This window comes from Schistocerca gregaria, chromosome 3, assembly GCF_023897955.1.
Source record: "Schistocerca gregaria isolate iqSchGreg1 chromosome 3, iqSchGreg1.2, whole genome shotgun sequence".
NCBI classification, from domain to species: domain Eukaryota; kingdom Metazoa; phylum Arthropoda; class Insecta; order Orthoptera; family Acrididae; genus Schistocerca; species Schistocerca gregaria.
This window is the reverse complement of record NC_064922.1, coordinates 183,492,863-183,508,259: the sequence shown is the minus strand read 5'-3', so window position 1 is coordinate 183,508,259 and position 15,397 is coordinate 183,492,863. Positions and strand designations below refer to the sequence as shown.

The 15,397-nt window shown below is 38.5% G+C and overlaps 1 protein-coding gene across 2 annotated transcripts in view; it reads left to right on the top strand.

Annotated features, from left to right (window-relative positions):
* Positions 1-15,397, top strand: part of LOC126355985 (inactive pancreatic lipase-related protein 1-like) — a 265,959-nt gene that overhangs the window by 230,016 nt on the left and 20,546 nt on the right. For both annotated transcript variants that reach the window (XM_050006603.1, XM_050006602.1), the window contains 2 exons: positions 971-1,222; positions 11,143-11,349. In XM_050006603.1, coding sequence (XP_049862560.1) covers positions 971-1,222; positions 11,143-11,349 — 459 coding nt within the window. The remainder of the gene's footprint in view (positions 1-970; positions 1,223-11,142; positions 11,350-15,397) is intronic.

Here is a 15,397-nt window from a genome sequence, read left to right as displayed (position 1 = left end):
TGGTGCTACAGAAGAATGCTAAAGATTAGATGGGTAGATCACATAACTAATGAGGAGGTATTGAATAGGGTTGGGGAGAAGAGAAGTTTGTGGCACAACTTGACCAGAAGAAGGGATCGGTTGGTAGGACATGTTCTGAGGCATCAAGGGATCACCAATTTAGTATTGGAGGGCACCATGGAGGGTAAAAATTGTAGAGGGAGACCGAGAGATGAATACAGTAAGCAGATTCAGAAGTACGTAGGTTGCAGTAGGTACTGGGAGATGAAGAAGCTTGCACAGGATAGAGTAGCATGGACAGCTGCATCAAACCAGTCTCAGAACTGAAACCCACAACAACAACAACATCTCTTTATTTGAGTCACACAATGATACATTTGTGTAAGTACATTCAGTGGTATGTGTTGGTGCTGTCTGTTAAATATGTTGCAAGTAGAGTTAGTAGCAAAGAAGTAATAAGTTTAAATGCCGTGCATGCATGATGCAGTGGTTTTTCATGCATCTCATTGTTAATGACATCATATCTCCTGAATTATGACAAGTTGGTGGTTCTTACCCCTACAGAAACTGTTGCCTGACAGTAGGGGGTATGCATACCACGTCTGGTTGAAATTGGACCAGTGATTTAGAACAAGATGTGATATAAGCTATGTCTAACAGCATCTGAATTACAAATAAAGCTTTATGTAAGGTGCTTACATATTTCTGTGGTATGCTCTTCTGAATTTTATTAACTATCAAGTTATAATCCCAAGGATTCAATGATGTCATCTTTTGTCTGTTTCTAATCATATTTTTGACATATACTGGGAGAAAAGCTCTTACAGCATTGTAAAGCACGGCAGTTTTCAAATTAACCTTTTAGTTTATATTCCTGTCAGTTTATGTCCAACTATATTTAAAATGTTATATGAGTCAGTAGATAATAAGTGTACTGCTGTAGAGTAATGTGTGTGTGTGATTTTGACAGCATACTTGAAACGTGGTGATCACAACATTGTTGTTGTTGACTGGAGTGGAACCACAAAAATTCGACCCTATCCACTCAGCATTTTGAAGCTGTCAGCATCAGCAGATGAAGTTTCTGAGGCTCTGATAACACTGCTTGATTCAGGTCTCCAAAGAAATCTGACGCACTTGGTGGGTCACAGCATGGGGGCTCAGTGTGCTGGTCTCGTTGGTGATCGCCTTTCTAAGACCCACAAACTTCCTCGAATCACAGGTCAGCTTCCAATTTTACTTCCTATGTGTACCTTAACAAAGTGGAAAAATAAATTGTGTTACGTGTTGTGCTTTAAAATTCTCTCTGTTGCCAGAAATATTTTAAGCTTGATGTATCATATATGAATATGAGACAGATCAGTGTTACATGAAAACTAAAATTGGTAAGTAATGAAAAGATCAGCAAAAGTCAGTAAAAATATCAAATTATTTTTGTTGTGATCAAGAAATGACTATTACCTTAATTACATAAAAGGAAAGTAATTATTTAATGAACTCAGACATTGGAAAGTCCAGGTTGGACACACACACACACACACACACACACACACACACACACACACACACACACACAAGCACGGCCCACCTGCAGATACTGAACATCTGCTTGCACGAACGTGTGTGTTTATGTGTGTTTCTTTTCAGAAGAAGGCTTTGTAATTATTTAACAGTTAGATTAATTGTACATTCAATACATGCCTCACAGAAACATGAAACAGTTATGTATGCCATGTTCTTAGAACTGACTATTATTTTATTGGGTACTGAAGATGAAGTGGGAAACAGCAACAACACAGGAACATAATACAAGTAGTGAGCAGGCTGAAAATACACAGTGTTGCAGATCTGGAGAGATGCACAAGAAATCTGCCAGACAAATGGAAGACTTTTGTCTGGGCAAGGATATAGTTTCAATGTTGTAATATAAGGTTGTCACAGGTATAGGTTTCCCCTTGCCCTCACACAATCTATCCATCCATTCATGCACTTTCATCCATTCATCCACTGTGTTCTGTCAATCCCATCATGGCGGATAGCCTTCAGTGATGTGGAACGAATAAAGTCACACATTAACAGGAGGTAACTACCAATGCTAACTAGTTCTGAAAAATGCACTGGAAACAAATTATGAGCACTGCTAATCAGCTCAAACTAATAATTCTGTTGATTATTTGTGGATTACTTTTATGTAAGGAAAAAGCAGCTACTTTGAAGAAAGACAAAGCTAACTCCTCCTATACTACTCAGCTGCTGTTACTGCCTGATACTGCAGACAAGGGATTTGATCTTTACACAGACCACTATTAGCTGTCTACAAACTGTCAAAATCAGGATCTATATTATACAAATATTAGAGCTAGTCATAATCTACATTCCTGAGTCCAAGTATTCACATGAATTATAGGAGGAGTGTCTAATGAGATGATGTTTTATTTTGTGTTTTAAATATTTGGGAATTTTCATTTTACTATCTGATGTCCACAGGCAACGTGTTATAGACTTCTGGACCAGAATCTAAAATACCACTCCAAACCACAGGTTATACGGAAATTATTTCTACTTCTTGTATTGTTTTTTTTTTTTTTTAATTTCTGAGTTTGTTTTAAATTCGTTTTATTTATTAACCATAAGTACCTGTAGTAACACTGTTGACGTTTACATCGCACTTCACTTAATGTAGACCAGGTCTGTGTCCTAGGCATGCCCGATGTTAACTGACTGGGCACGGCCCGTGCTGCCTGAGTTGTTGTTGTTGTTGTTGTTGTTGTTGTTGTTGTTATGCCGGCAGAAGTCGCGTACGAATTCCCGCGTGCCCTCTGGTGGACGGGACTCTACTTGCGGTAACTACCGTCCGTGACACACCGTGCCGATGTGTGACGCCCGCGATCCTTCTGGTGGCTACTGCAATACCATTATGGGATATGCATGCTTGAACATAAATGCAGATGCTAGCCAAGTCTGCAGTTTGCAATACCGTGTTTGATTACAAGTGACACTTGTGCAATGTCCTCAATACATTGTGATTGAAAGGCATGCTCACAACAGTGGCCCGTGTAGTTCAGTGCATTCTGTTGAAGCTATGCAAAATTCAAATGTGGACAAATTGTTGGTGCTCATATGGTAGGTGCTTCGATAGCCAAGGTAGCCCAAGTGGTTGGTGTTTCAAGAGGCAACATATGGACGATTTGTACCACGTACAGAGAAAGCAGAAAAACATCGTCTCCTAAGTCACAACATGGATGAAATTGTGTCGAATGATTGGCAGATGGTCACTGAAGAGGACTATGATGAAATAAGAGGATGACAGCTGCAGAAGTTACTACAGACCTGCAGGGCGAGATGAAATTCCAATCCCACTCACCAGTGATGCAAATACCCGTAACATGAAACATGGTGCTGAAGCCATAAAACCTGTACTATGGAGCAATGGAAGAAAGTCATTCATTCAGATGAGTATTCCACACCACTTCCAACTTCTCGTCACATTTATGTCCCAAGAGTGAAAATGAGATGAGGTTAGGCAATGATCTGGGCAAACATATTGTGATATTCCATGGGCCCCACAGTTATTCTGCAAGGTCGCATTACTGCTAAGAACTGTATGATTATTTTGGTTTATCAGTCCCATTCCATCATACAACATTTGTTTGCCAATAGTGATGCTGTGTTTCAAGATATCATAGTTCTTGTCAGGGGGAGATTTTGCAAGTGCAGTGCAAGTATGAAATGTTGCATCTCTCCTGGCCATCACAGACACCAGATCACAATATTATTGAGCCTTTGTGGTCTTTCTTGGAGAGAGGAGTGTCAGACCACTATCCACCTCTGTCATCATTACCTGGAATTGCCACTATTTTGGAGGAAAAATGATATAAGTTTCCTTGGAAACTGTACAGGACATGTATTTACTCATTCCAAGATGACTGGAGGCTGCTTTAAATACCATCAGTTTTCCTGTGCTGTATTAGGAATGGAAATATTTCTGTTTTTGGTCTTTCTATATTTTTGTCCACCCCCTGCATGTATTGGCATGTAAGAGTAAAAATTCCTTGTTCCTTGGAAAGGCTTCTACATGATGACCTGTTAGCAACTTAACATAATATTCTAATTGGAAATCTTTGTAACACAAACACTTAGCTGCAATATCCCAGAAGATAATGTCATATGACAGAATTAAGTGAAAGTATGCTAGCAGTGTTTTCTGAAGGACAAAACAATGGGGAAGCACTCAGAGTGCAAAGGGGGCGGAACAGAGATTTTGATTAACTTATTCACATGCTGATGTCTCCTTAGTTTATTATCCATATAGACAACCAGGAATCTTGTGTCTGGAACCCCAGTCAGTGTACATCCATTGACCTGGTACCAGTGAGTCGTTTTTATTTGTTTGGGGTTTCATAGTATGAGGTTTTTCAAGATTAAGGATTAAGGTTTAGGTTGCCAACCAGTTGTAATCCTTTGGCATTATTCATCTGGTTTTGTCTGGTATCAATGTGTGTGGACCTTATATCAATATAGTGTCAGTCTTTGTGATCTAGTTGTAAAGTGAAAGCCTGGACAACAGAAGATCACAGGATTGAATCTCACTCATTTTTTGAACTTTTTCAGTCTGCTTCACCTGTTAATGATGTCAAGATCTGCCATAAACAACACTTGGTTCAGTTTCCACATTAAACAGTAGTCTCCTTTCCACAATAAAATTACTGGGGTAGGTCAGGTGTACGGAAATCATCAAAGTAGTGTCCAGTTGAAAGACTTGTACCAGACAGTTGAACATTCCTCATGAGGGACACACTGCCAATTGTGTCATATGACTCCCTATTTATCGCTATACTTGTGTCACTAGGAGATGTTACAGTTTCTGAAGAGTCCTCCAATGTCCCCAGCTAATCATTTATGTAAACCAAGATCCAATTTTTCTTTACTCTGTATTTAGTCTCATTCCTGTTGGATCATTTGTAATGTAACTCTCTGTTTATGTTGTTGATATACAACTCTGCTCACACATGAAAAAGGCCTTGAATGCCAAGCAATTTTAGTTTCACTACAGTCATGTTGCATGAGGAGAGTTCTGACAGTTAGCATCTTTCAGCTGCTTAACACTAATGGCTGCAGTTTAAAACCATAATCATCTATATAGTTCCAACAACACTGAAGTGTTACTACAGAGGTATTTAAAATTGTGTTATGTGAGTGATGAGGAAGTTGTGCAAATCTACTGTGCCCAACTCATTGCAGCTGTTAAGGATCTTGTTATGTAGACTCATCTGCAGCTGAATGTTATGAGCCACACAGTCGAAGGTTTTGTTAATATCACAGAAAATTCCAAAGGGTAATTTTTGCTGTTCCATTCTACTAGATTTGAGTTTGTGAGATCATATATGGCATTCCTAGCAGAGAGGCCTTTATGGAAGCTAAACTAAGCTGTTGTTAAAAAGTTATTATCAGAAAGATGGAGCAGTCTTCTGTTGTAACTTACTTTCTCAAAAACTTTTGAGGCCACAGGAAGGAGTGAGACCAATCCATAGTTAGGGATCAGTTGCTTATCTCCACTTTGTGTATTGATTTTATTACTGCATACTTCAGTCTTCCAGGAAATACTCAGACTGACTACAAAGGTAACAGAAGGGTGGCAGTACCAATTCAGTACAAGATTTTATTACTTTGGTTGAGGTGCCGCCATAGCCAAAGGAATTACTACTTTTTAATTAACTACCTCATTAAAATTAGATGATGTAAGTGTGAAGAATATTAATCAGTACAGTAATAGTTTGTATTCTGTGTCAACAAAACTAAGTTTCTGCAATGTCTTTCACTTATCTTCATATACCTTGACTCATTGCATATCCTTGAAGGATCTCTTTCTTTATAGGATCTGTGGAACACAAAGAAATGAATGAATGAATGAGTAATGATTTTTGTGATCTATCTGACAGATGAGTTGGCAGAAAAATGTCTAGTGTGGAGTACACATTATCTGTCTGAGTAAGATTCACTGAATTTAGTTGCCAATGATATTAATTTTGTATAATATTTCTCACTGCTACTGTCATCTGGGAGCTCAGTATCATTTGCCATGCCAAGATTGTTTTGTGCCTAATAAGCTCCAAATTGTCCCATTTTTCAGGAAATTTTAAAATTTTTGTGTGTAGTACATGGTTCTTGCCTTTTTGATGATGCAATGAAGAATTTTGCAATTTGACTTATAGTGAAGTCTTGATTAGAGCTATTCTTTTGAATTAAATAAAGCTTCTTCTTCCTAGCACACAATATTTTGAACCCAGATATTACTCACACTTTCTCTTGATTTCCACTGTAAATATCCCTGAAAACTGGATTCATAATGTAAGAATATTTTTATGGAAGAATTAAATTTCTCATTTACTCTGTGTTCTTGGTAAACATTTTCTCATTTTTCATCTTGTGAATTCTCTCTGAATAGTGCATGTGAGTCAGCATTCACAATTGCATGAAATTTTACATTTCCTTTCATAGTTAAATCTGATCAGTGGGGATGTGTTATTGCTGAATTCGACCATATAAACCATTTATTATGTGGCTCATGTCTATTTCATTAAAAATGGATGAATTTAGAAATTATCAATTGCTGTTACACTCTATCCTATTCTTGTTGGGAGTGTTGTTATGGGGATAAGATCAAAGCTGCACATAACTGTAAGTGCCCTTAGCCCAAACAGAAATCTTTCTTGAAATCTCCACAATCAATCACTTTCCAGTTATTTCTGCTAAGTCTTATTACTATCCCCTCCAAGCACTTAATTAACCCTTGAGTCAGTGCACTGTTGTAAAAAGTACAACAGCAGTAGTTTTCATGCCTAATCGGTGACTTAACCATGAGCTATTGCGCCATTGCTCCCATGTATTCCAGTGTTGATGTTTTCTCGACAGTGTTAAAATGGCTTCAGTTCATTTGGTTAGCTTTCTCAGTTTGTTTTGAGAATTGTAAGCAAAGACATGTCAAATATTGTAAAAAGTACAATGCATCCCCGCTGGTGTGACAGTTGCAGACTTTGTCCCAGCAGTCAATGTCCAGAGGAAAGTGTACTAAAAAGTTAACTATACTTGCTCACTGTTTTTTTTTTTAGTTTTTATAGATGCACATTAAATGTTACTTTGGTTACACCAACATCTGAATGTATTTATTCATTTCATTTCTTTGATGTTTTGTTACAATGCAAAGGGTGTATCAGACGAAGAAATTCATAAATTGCTCGGATAAAAATATGATAAAGTCCATCCAGTCTTTTCACAGTTGAAGGAAAGTAAAGTAGATGTGAGTGATGAAAACACTGAGTAGGACCATGGCAGTGGATCTGAAGTTGGGTTCTTTATTGAAAAGATAAAGGTTCACATTGGTGTAAAAATGAGTGTGCTAAAACATCAAAAACCAACAGAAAAGACCTTGTGGAAATTCCACCAGATCTGAAGAGAAAGATGATGGGTATAACTGATGATGTTAGTGCTTTTCTGAAAGTAATTGACCTCAACTTTATTGATGAAATCGTAAACTATACAAATACCAATATAAATAAACAGCGAGACCCACATCAATTCTCATGCAAAAGAGGTAATAAATTGACGAAATAATGGCTGTGTTCAGGATTTTTTTTATTTTTTAAGAAGAAGAAGAACTAGAAGAAGAAGAAGAAGAAGAAGTAGAAAATGCCATCATAATAATGTACGGGAACTCTGGGCAGCAGACAGAACAGGAATGTCACTGCTTTGAACTGCAATGAGTTACAATAGGATTCTGTTTTTCCTAAGCTGTATGCTGTTTGTTGATGTGGAAATGAGGAGTGAAATGAGAAAATCTGATAACCTGGTTTCATTTTGTTCAGTACCGGATCCCTTTGCTGCTAACTGTCAATGTTCTTACAGCCTGGTGAATTCACCATGATAGATGAAATGCTTCACCCCTACGGAGACCGCTGTAGATGGATTCTGTACATACCCAGCAAACCAGCTAAATACGGGACAAAAATATTTGCTCTGTGTGGTGCAAAAGCATTTTATTGCAGTAATCTGGAGGTTTATTGTTGCAGCAAACCAAAGGACAATATCAGCTATTTAATGCTCTTGAGGACATAGTGAAAAGATATAAGATGCCTATAGAAAATTCTAAGAGGAACCTTGCAACTGGCAATTGGTACACAAGCTAACTCCTTTCTAAATATTTGCTGCAAAGACTATCACTTTCATTGGTACAATGACGAAGAACAAATGTGAGTGTCTTCCAGAATTTCTCCCAAACAAAAGCAAACAAAAGAAATTGGAAGCACAGTGTTTGGATTTCAATAGGATAAGACCTTAGTTTCATATGTTCCTTGTAAAAACTGTGCTATCATACTTTTGTCTGCTGTGCATGACATGGCAATGGTGGATGAAAAAACACACAAACCTGAAATCATAATTGAGTACGAGATGACAAAAGGTGGAGTTGATATTGTAGCTAAAATGAGTGCCTGATACTCCATTTTATGAATTTCAAGGTGATGGCCACTGCCTACTTTTCATTTTCCTGAAGACTGCCAGAATTAGTTCGAAAACAAATTGTCTGTGAAAGGCGTTAAGCTTCTTTTTTTATAAATGTAGAAGATAGTGAATATGAACTGCTTTGTTCAATTAACATAATAGTTTGGTTAAGACAAGTTTGTTTTTACTGACAAATGACCATGTTGTAAATTTTACAATGCATGCCTCGTGTGACAACAGTAGGTGCACCTGCCAGAAGTTTATATTTTAAATATTTCTTATTGGGGATGTATAGATTGTCAGAACAACTGTTCTGAAGTACAGCACTCTAAGCTGTTCACTGCAGTATTCATTGGAGATTATAGTCTTGGACTTTATTCCACTTTTCTTCATATTAGGCCTACATTAATTTGATATTAACTTGTACCCTATAGGTATTCTTCTTCTTCTTCCAGTGGCACTACATCGTGGGATGGGACTTGGCCTCCTCAATAATTTTCTGCCATTCCTCTCTGGGCTTCGGCGAGGACCTCCAGTTATGGCAACTGACTCTGGCAGCATCCTCTCCAACCCCGTCACTCCATCTCAACCTAGGTCATCCTCTTGCTCTTCTTCCTCCAGATTCACTGCAGCAGGCTTTCCTGTCTCATTGAGTCGAGTCCAGCCCATCTCAGTATACACAGCTTTATGAATTTTACCACATCATCCTCCTTATAGCAGTCATAAAGTTCGTCACTTCTTCGCCTTCTCCAGGTCCTGTTTTCATATACAGGGCCAAAAATCCTCTTTAGTATACTTCTTTAATGTGATCTCAGTTTGTTTTCACCTTGCTTCATAATTGTCCATGTTTCTGAGCCATACATAAGTACTGGGTGTATCAGCATTTCGTAAAGTTGGCTCTTTGTCCCTCATGATATAAGCTTGGACTTAAAATGTCGCAAAATTCCAAAGTAGCATCAGTTAGAAGCACATATGCTAGCCATAATTTCAGTAAAGGTGGTGCTATTTGCCTCTATCTTTAAGCCCAGATAGGTGAAACATTCCAGTCACTCGAGTGTCATCCCATCAACGGTTATTGTGGACTGTAAGGATTGATTAGTGCCATTATACATATACTTCATGGTTCCTTCACTAATTCTCAGGACCATCTTCTCTGCACTCAGTTTTAGAGGTGAAAATGCACTTTGTAGATCTCTAAGTGTTCTGCTCATTAAATCCAAGTCATCTGCATACCCCAGCAATTGTACAGACTTATAGTGGTAGTTCCTCTTGTCTGAATACCCAATTTGCATACCACTTTTTCAAGCACCAGGTTGAAAAGTAGGCAGGCAAACCCGTCTCCTTGCCTTAGCCCAGTTTGAGTGGTAAATTGAGGTGATAGTCTTGACTGCACTTGCATGGCACACTGAGGATACTTTAGGGTGACCTCTATTAAATGCACCAATTTCCCAGGCACTCGAAATTCCTGCATTGCCTCATAAAGTTTAGCTCAGTTTATTGTGTCATACATAGATTTAAAGTCAATGAAAAGATGGTTAACACCAACATTGAATTCGTTGGTCTTTTCTATTATATGTCAGTGACTAAATACATGGGTTATAGTTGACTTTCCTGGTCTGACCCACATTGATAGCTTCCAATAATATCTTTTGCTATAGGTGAAAGTCTACTAAACAGGATATTTGATAGTACTTTATTTATAATATTTAAAAGTTTATGCCTCTGTATTTGCTTCATTCAAATACAGCTCCTTTCTTATGCACCAGACACACTATCCCTACATTCCATGCTTCTGGTAACTCTTCCTTTTCCCAGATGAGGCACACAATCTTGTAGATCCTACGATTTAGCTAAACTGTTCCAGCTTTCAATAGTTCAGATGTCATTATGTCAGTCCCTGATGCTTTATTGTTCTTCAATTGGGCAATTGCTTTGTTCACTTCTCCTTGGGAAGGGGGAGGTACTATGGCATCATCATCTGCAGCGACTGGGATCTCTAGCAGGGGACTGTGAAGCATCCAACAGTTCACTGAAATACTTTAAACGCTGCTCCAATACCTCCTGATCATCAGTACATGTCAGAGTAGCATAGGCAACAGCCAACCATACAGCCACCCCTCTATACGAATCTTTACTTCAAATTGTTCATTAGTATAGCAGAATGTGCCATCAGTAGCCACTTGACAACTGAAATAACATGGTTCATACATGGTACGTAGGTAGAATCATTCCCAGAACTTAGAAGTTAGCCACTCCAAAGATAAGATCACTGTAGTTAGTCAAAACATCTGTGGTGTAGTTGTTTAAGCATTTTATAATGATTTGTCCTAACACCTAAAATTCAATTATTAAAGTGGGTTTATTGTGTTTATGTATAGCAGTTAGCCTCATATAGTAAACCAATATCTTAAAACACGTTCATTGCCTTGTTCACATGCTCCAAAATTTTTGCTTGGTTTACGAACTGCAAATTCAAACATTCTGTAAGACGTAACTTTAGGCACTTGTGTTGCAAACTGATTGCGAAGGCTCCAAAATGAGGACATTATTTTTGCTAGGATTTCTTAAAGATCTCTTGTGTTCAGTAATAATAAACTTGTTTTATAAAGTTTTACAAGCAATATTCATTACTAAATTTATGCACAGCACTTGACCCAGCTTATCCACTCCTGTACATTTTGGAAAACACTCACATCAAGAAAACATCAGCAGATTTTGTAGATGTGATTCACACTGATGGTGGCAAATATGGAGCTCCAAAGAATACTGGCTCAGTGGACTTTTATCCAAATGGTGGAGAGAGGATTCAGCCTGGCTGCCCCAAACAATCACAGGGATTGTTAACACCGTCTGGTAAGTAAGTTACACATGTGCAGTGTCATTATGGAAGTGATTGAAAAATGCTGTTACCTACATATTTGTTTCATTAACAAGTATACGTTTGATTCACTTTCCGCTCTTCTAGATGCTTTTTTCTGTCATTGTCCCTAAAACTTCCTTATTTACTCTCCATTTTCCAAAGTTTTTATGTAGTATTTTTTATGTGTATTTCTTTCTGCATATTATTAAATTTGCTTTTTGCATCACTGGTTCTTACAGTTTTTGTTCCAAGAATTAGAAGGGACACTTGGATGGAACAGAGTTCACAATTGTTTAACAACAAGTTATGTTTGGTGAACTCTTGTATTTTATAAAATCATTACGGATTAAGAAAAGTAGTCAGTTTGACAATATTAATGCCGAATTTTTGAAAAATATCAGTATACAATGTACAAATGAATTTGAGAAACAGAAATTCCATCAGTTTGGAAAGCAGTAATAATAATTCCAATCCATAAAATACGTAAACCTGGCCCTGACATGAAAGATTTCCTTCTGGTCTTGTTAACAAGTAATCAAGGTATAATGATAGGAAGAATAGTGAATAACAGATTAGTTTCTGGGACTGAAGATGGCACAACATTAAAGAAACAAGATACTTGGGCATGTAAAAAATTCTCAACAAAGTGTGGAAAAATGTAAAAATTGCAGAACATTTCATCTATACAGTGACAGTAAGTGTATTTCTACATTTGCATTATACTCTGCAAACCACCATAAAATGCATGGCAGAGGGTAAGTCCCATTCTACCAGTTATTAGGGTGTCTTCCTCTTCGATTCATGTATGGAGTGAGGGAAGAATGATTATCTGAATGCCTTGGTGCATGCAGTAATTATTCTAATCTTATTCTTACAGTCCCTATGTAACTGATATGTAGGGTGTTGTAGTATATTCCTAGAGTACTCATTTGAAGTTGGTTCTTGAAATTTTGTTAACAGGCTTTTTCAGGATAGTTTATGTGTATCTTCAACAGTCTTTCAGTTCAGTTCCTACAGTATCTCTGTGACACTCTCCCATGGATTAAACAAACTTGTGACCATTCATTCTGCCCTTCTCTGTATACGTTCAATATCCCCTGTTAGTCCTATTTGGTATCGGTCCCACATACCTGAGCAATATTCTAGAACCATTTGCATGAGTGATTTGTGAGCAATCTCCTTTCAGGACTGATTGCATTTCCCCAGTTTCTACAATAAACTGAAGCCAATCACCTGCCTTACCCACTACTGAACTAGTAGGGGATAGGCAAAATAATGTAAATACCTGTACTTACTTGGGAATGGTTTATTAATAAGGGCTTGGACCCCCATTTGTTCACAATGCAGCTGTGATTCTTCTTGGGATACTGGCATCTAATGGTTGCATAATCTCCAGTGAAATATTATGCCACTCTTTGATCAGAACCTCTTCTAAGATGTGTAGTGGCAAGGGAAGCAGAAATCAGCTCCGAGGTCTGCACTCCAATACCACCCATGAGGGTTCGATAATGTTCAAGTCCGGGGACTGTGCTGGCCGTGGAAGATGCTGCAGTTCAGTTTCATGCTCTTCATACCACCTTTGTACTGTCCTGGCTGTGTGAATGAGTGCATTATCATCCTGAAATATGGCATCATTGTTGGGAAACAACATTTGAATTGTGGGTGCACCTGATCACCTAAAATGTTCACATAATCATTGGCTGTAACACGGCCTGTGAGAGTAATGATAGTATCAGCAGAATACCATGATATGGTTGCCCACACCATCATGCTTCCACCTCCATGCTTAACCATTTGAATCAAGCAGTTAGGATTATAGGCTTCTTCTGGGATTCTCCAGATGTAAACCTGGCCCGATATTGGAATAAACAAAAACGTTGACTCGCTGGACCATATGATGTGCTTACACTGATCAAGCATCCAGGATTTCTGCTCTTGACAACATGTTTTGTGCTTCTTTGGATTGGTTGTCATCAATGATAGTTTCAGTATACAGTTTGTCCACGAATACTCTCTTTATGGAGTCCTCGGCGGACAGTGTCAATAGATACAGGGTCTCGAATATGGCAAGGAGCTCTGCATTCAGTTTGGCCACCATAGTTTTGTGTTGTTTTCAGAAAATTTCTGTTAGCATACAATGATTTCTGTCATCTAGTTTCGATTTGTGCCCAGTATTACATTACTTAATGATGTCTTTCCAAGTTTTGTGTAGGCTGTCATGTCTACTGAAACAGCTGCTCTTGAAACATTCAATGAGTTGGCTGTCCTGGTTACTGATGCTCCAGATAATTGGGCCCCCACAATTTACCCTCTTTGGAACTCTGTTAGATCTTTCATTGCACATCGGTCTTGGCCTCTGAATGCAATCTGCTTTGTTGATCATCATGGACAACCATCCCATTACTACCACTGTTCACATTAATTTGCCTATCCCATGTATGTGATCATTCCATTTCATAACCCTACAAAGTGTTACACCCAGGTATTTGTATGAGTTGGTCGATTCCAGCAGTGACTCATTGATATTATTACCATATGATACTATGTTTTTTCACTTGTGAAGTGCACAATTCTACATTTCTAAACATTTAGAGCAAGTTGCCAATATCTGTGCCACATTGAAATCTTGTCAAGATTTGACTGAATATGTATGCATCTTCTTTCAATATAATACTTTATTATATGTAGATAACTGTCTCATCTGCAAAAAACCTGATTTTACAATTAAACAAGGTCATCAATGTACAATATGAACAGCAAGGGTCACAACACACTTCCCTGGGGCACAACTGGAGTTACTTCTACATCTGAAGATGATTCTCCATCTAAGATAACATGCTGTGTCTTCCCTACCAAAAAGTCCTCAATCCAGTCACAAATTTCACTCAAAACTTCATAAGCGAAGGTGCGGTACTGAGTCAAATGCTTCTGAGAAATAAAGAAATACTGCATCTATCTAGTTGTCTTGATCCAAAACTTTCAGTATGTCATGTGAGAAAAGTGCGAGTTAGGCTCCACATGAGCGATGTTTTCGAAATCCATGCTGGTTTGCATTGAGAAGGTCATTCTGTTCAAGATACCTCATTATGTTTGAACTCAGAATATGTTATAAGATTCTACAACTAATCAATGTCAAGGATATTGGATGATAGTTTTGTGGATCACTTCTACTACCCTTCTTGTAGATGCATGCGACCTGTACCTTTTTCCAAGAGCTGGGCACAGTTTTTTGTTTGAGGGATGTGTTCTGGTGTATTGACAAGTGCAAGCACAAAGATGAAGAATGCAATCACAGAGCCTATAGCATGCTGACCAGGGCATCAACATGATCCATATCCATTGCTTACATGGACATTATGTGAATTTCTTTCAAATGAAACCTGATCAGTGCATCTACCTTTGCCTTACACTTAAGGTGGCACCACGTAAGTGTGGGTATGGTGGCGCCATATATTGCTAGAGAGGCTGACGCGTGCACACTGTTTGATGTTGCATAGCACCAGTGCGGTTTCACGCCAAAGAAAAGGTGGCCACACAAGTTATCGTCCACTACCGAACATGCAGGCGGGTAAGCAGGAACAACGAGGAGTGATTCAGTTTTTGGCAGCAGAGGGAGTTGGAGGCCATGAAATGTATCAACGGGTGAAGGCTGTGTATGGTGAGCACAGTCTGAGTCATTCAAGTGTTGTGGAATGGCGCAACTGGTTCCTTGAGAGGCACAAGTCACTGGGAGATGATGCTCGTCCTGAACAGGCTCACTGTGTCATCACACTGTAAATGGTTGTGGAAGTGAATGCTTCAGTCTTGGACAACCACAGAATCACCATGGATGAGATCCATCAGTTACTGGGTATTAGTATGGGCACCACCCACACCATAATGAATGGATCCGACAGCAGCCTACCAGCTTCTTCAAGGATGGAAATCGATTGGCTAGTGTTGCAATGGGATAAATGTGCCATCAGTTTCTGACTTGTATGCATGTCACCCATCACTTGTGACACCGTTGTAAATTCAAAGTTAAGTATTTTCAATCTTCTT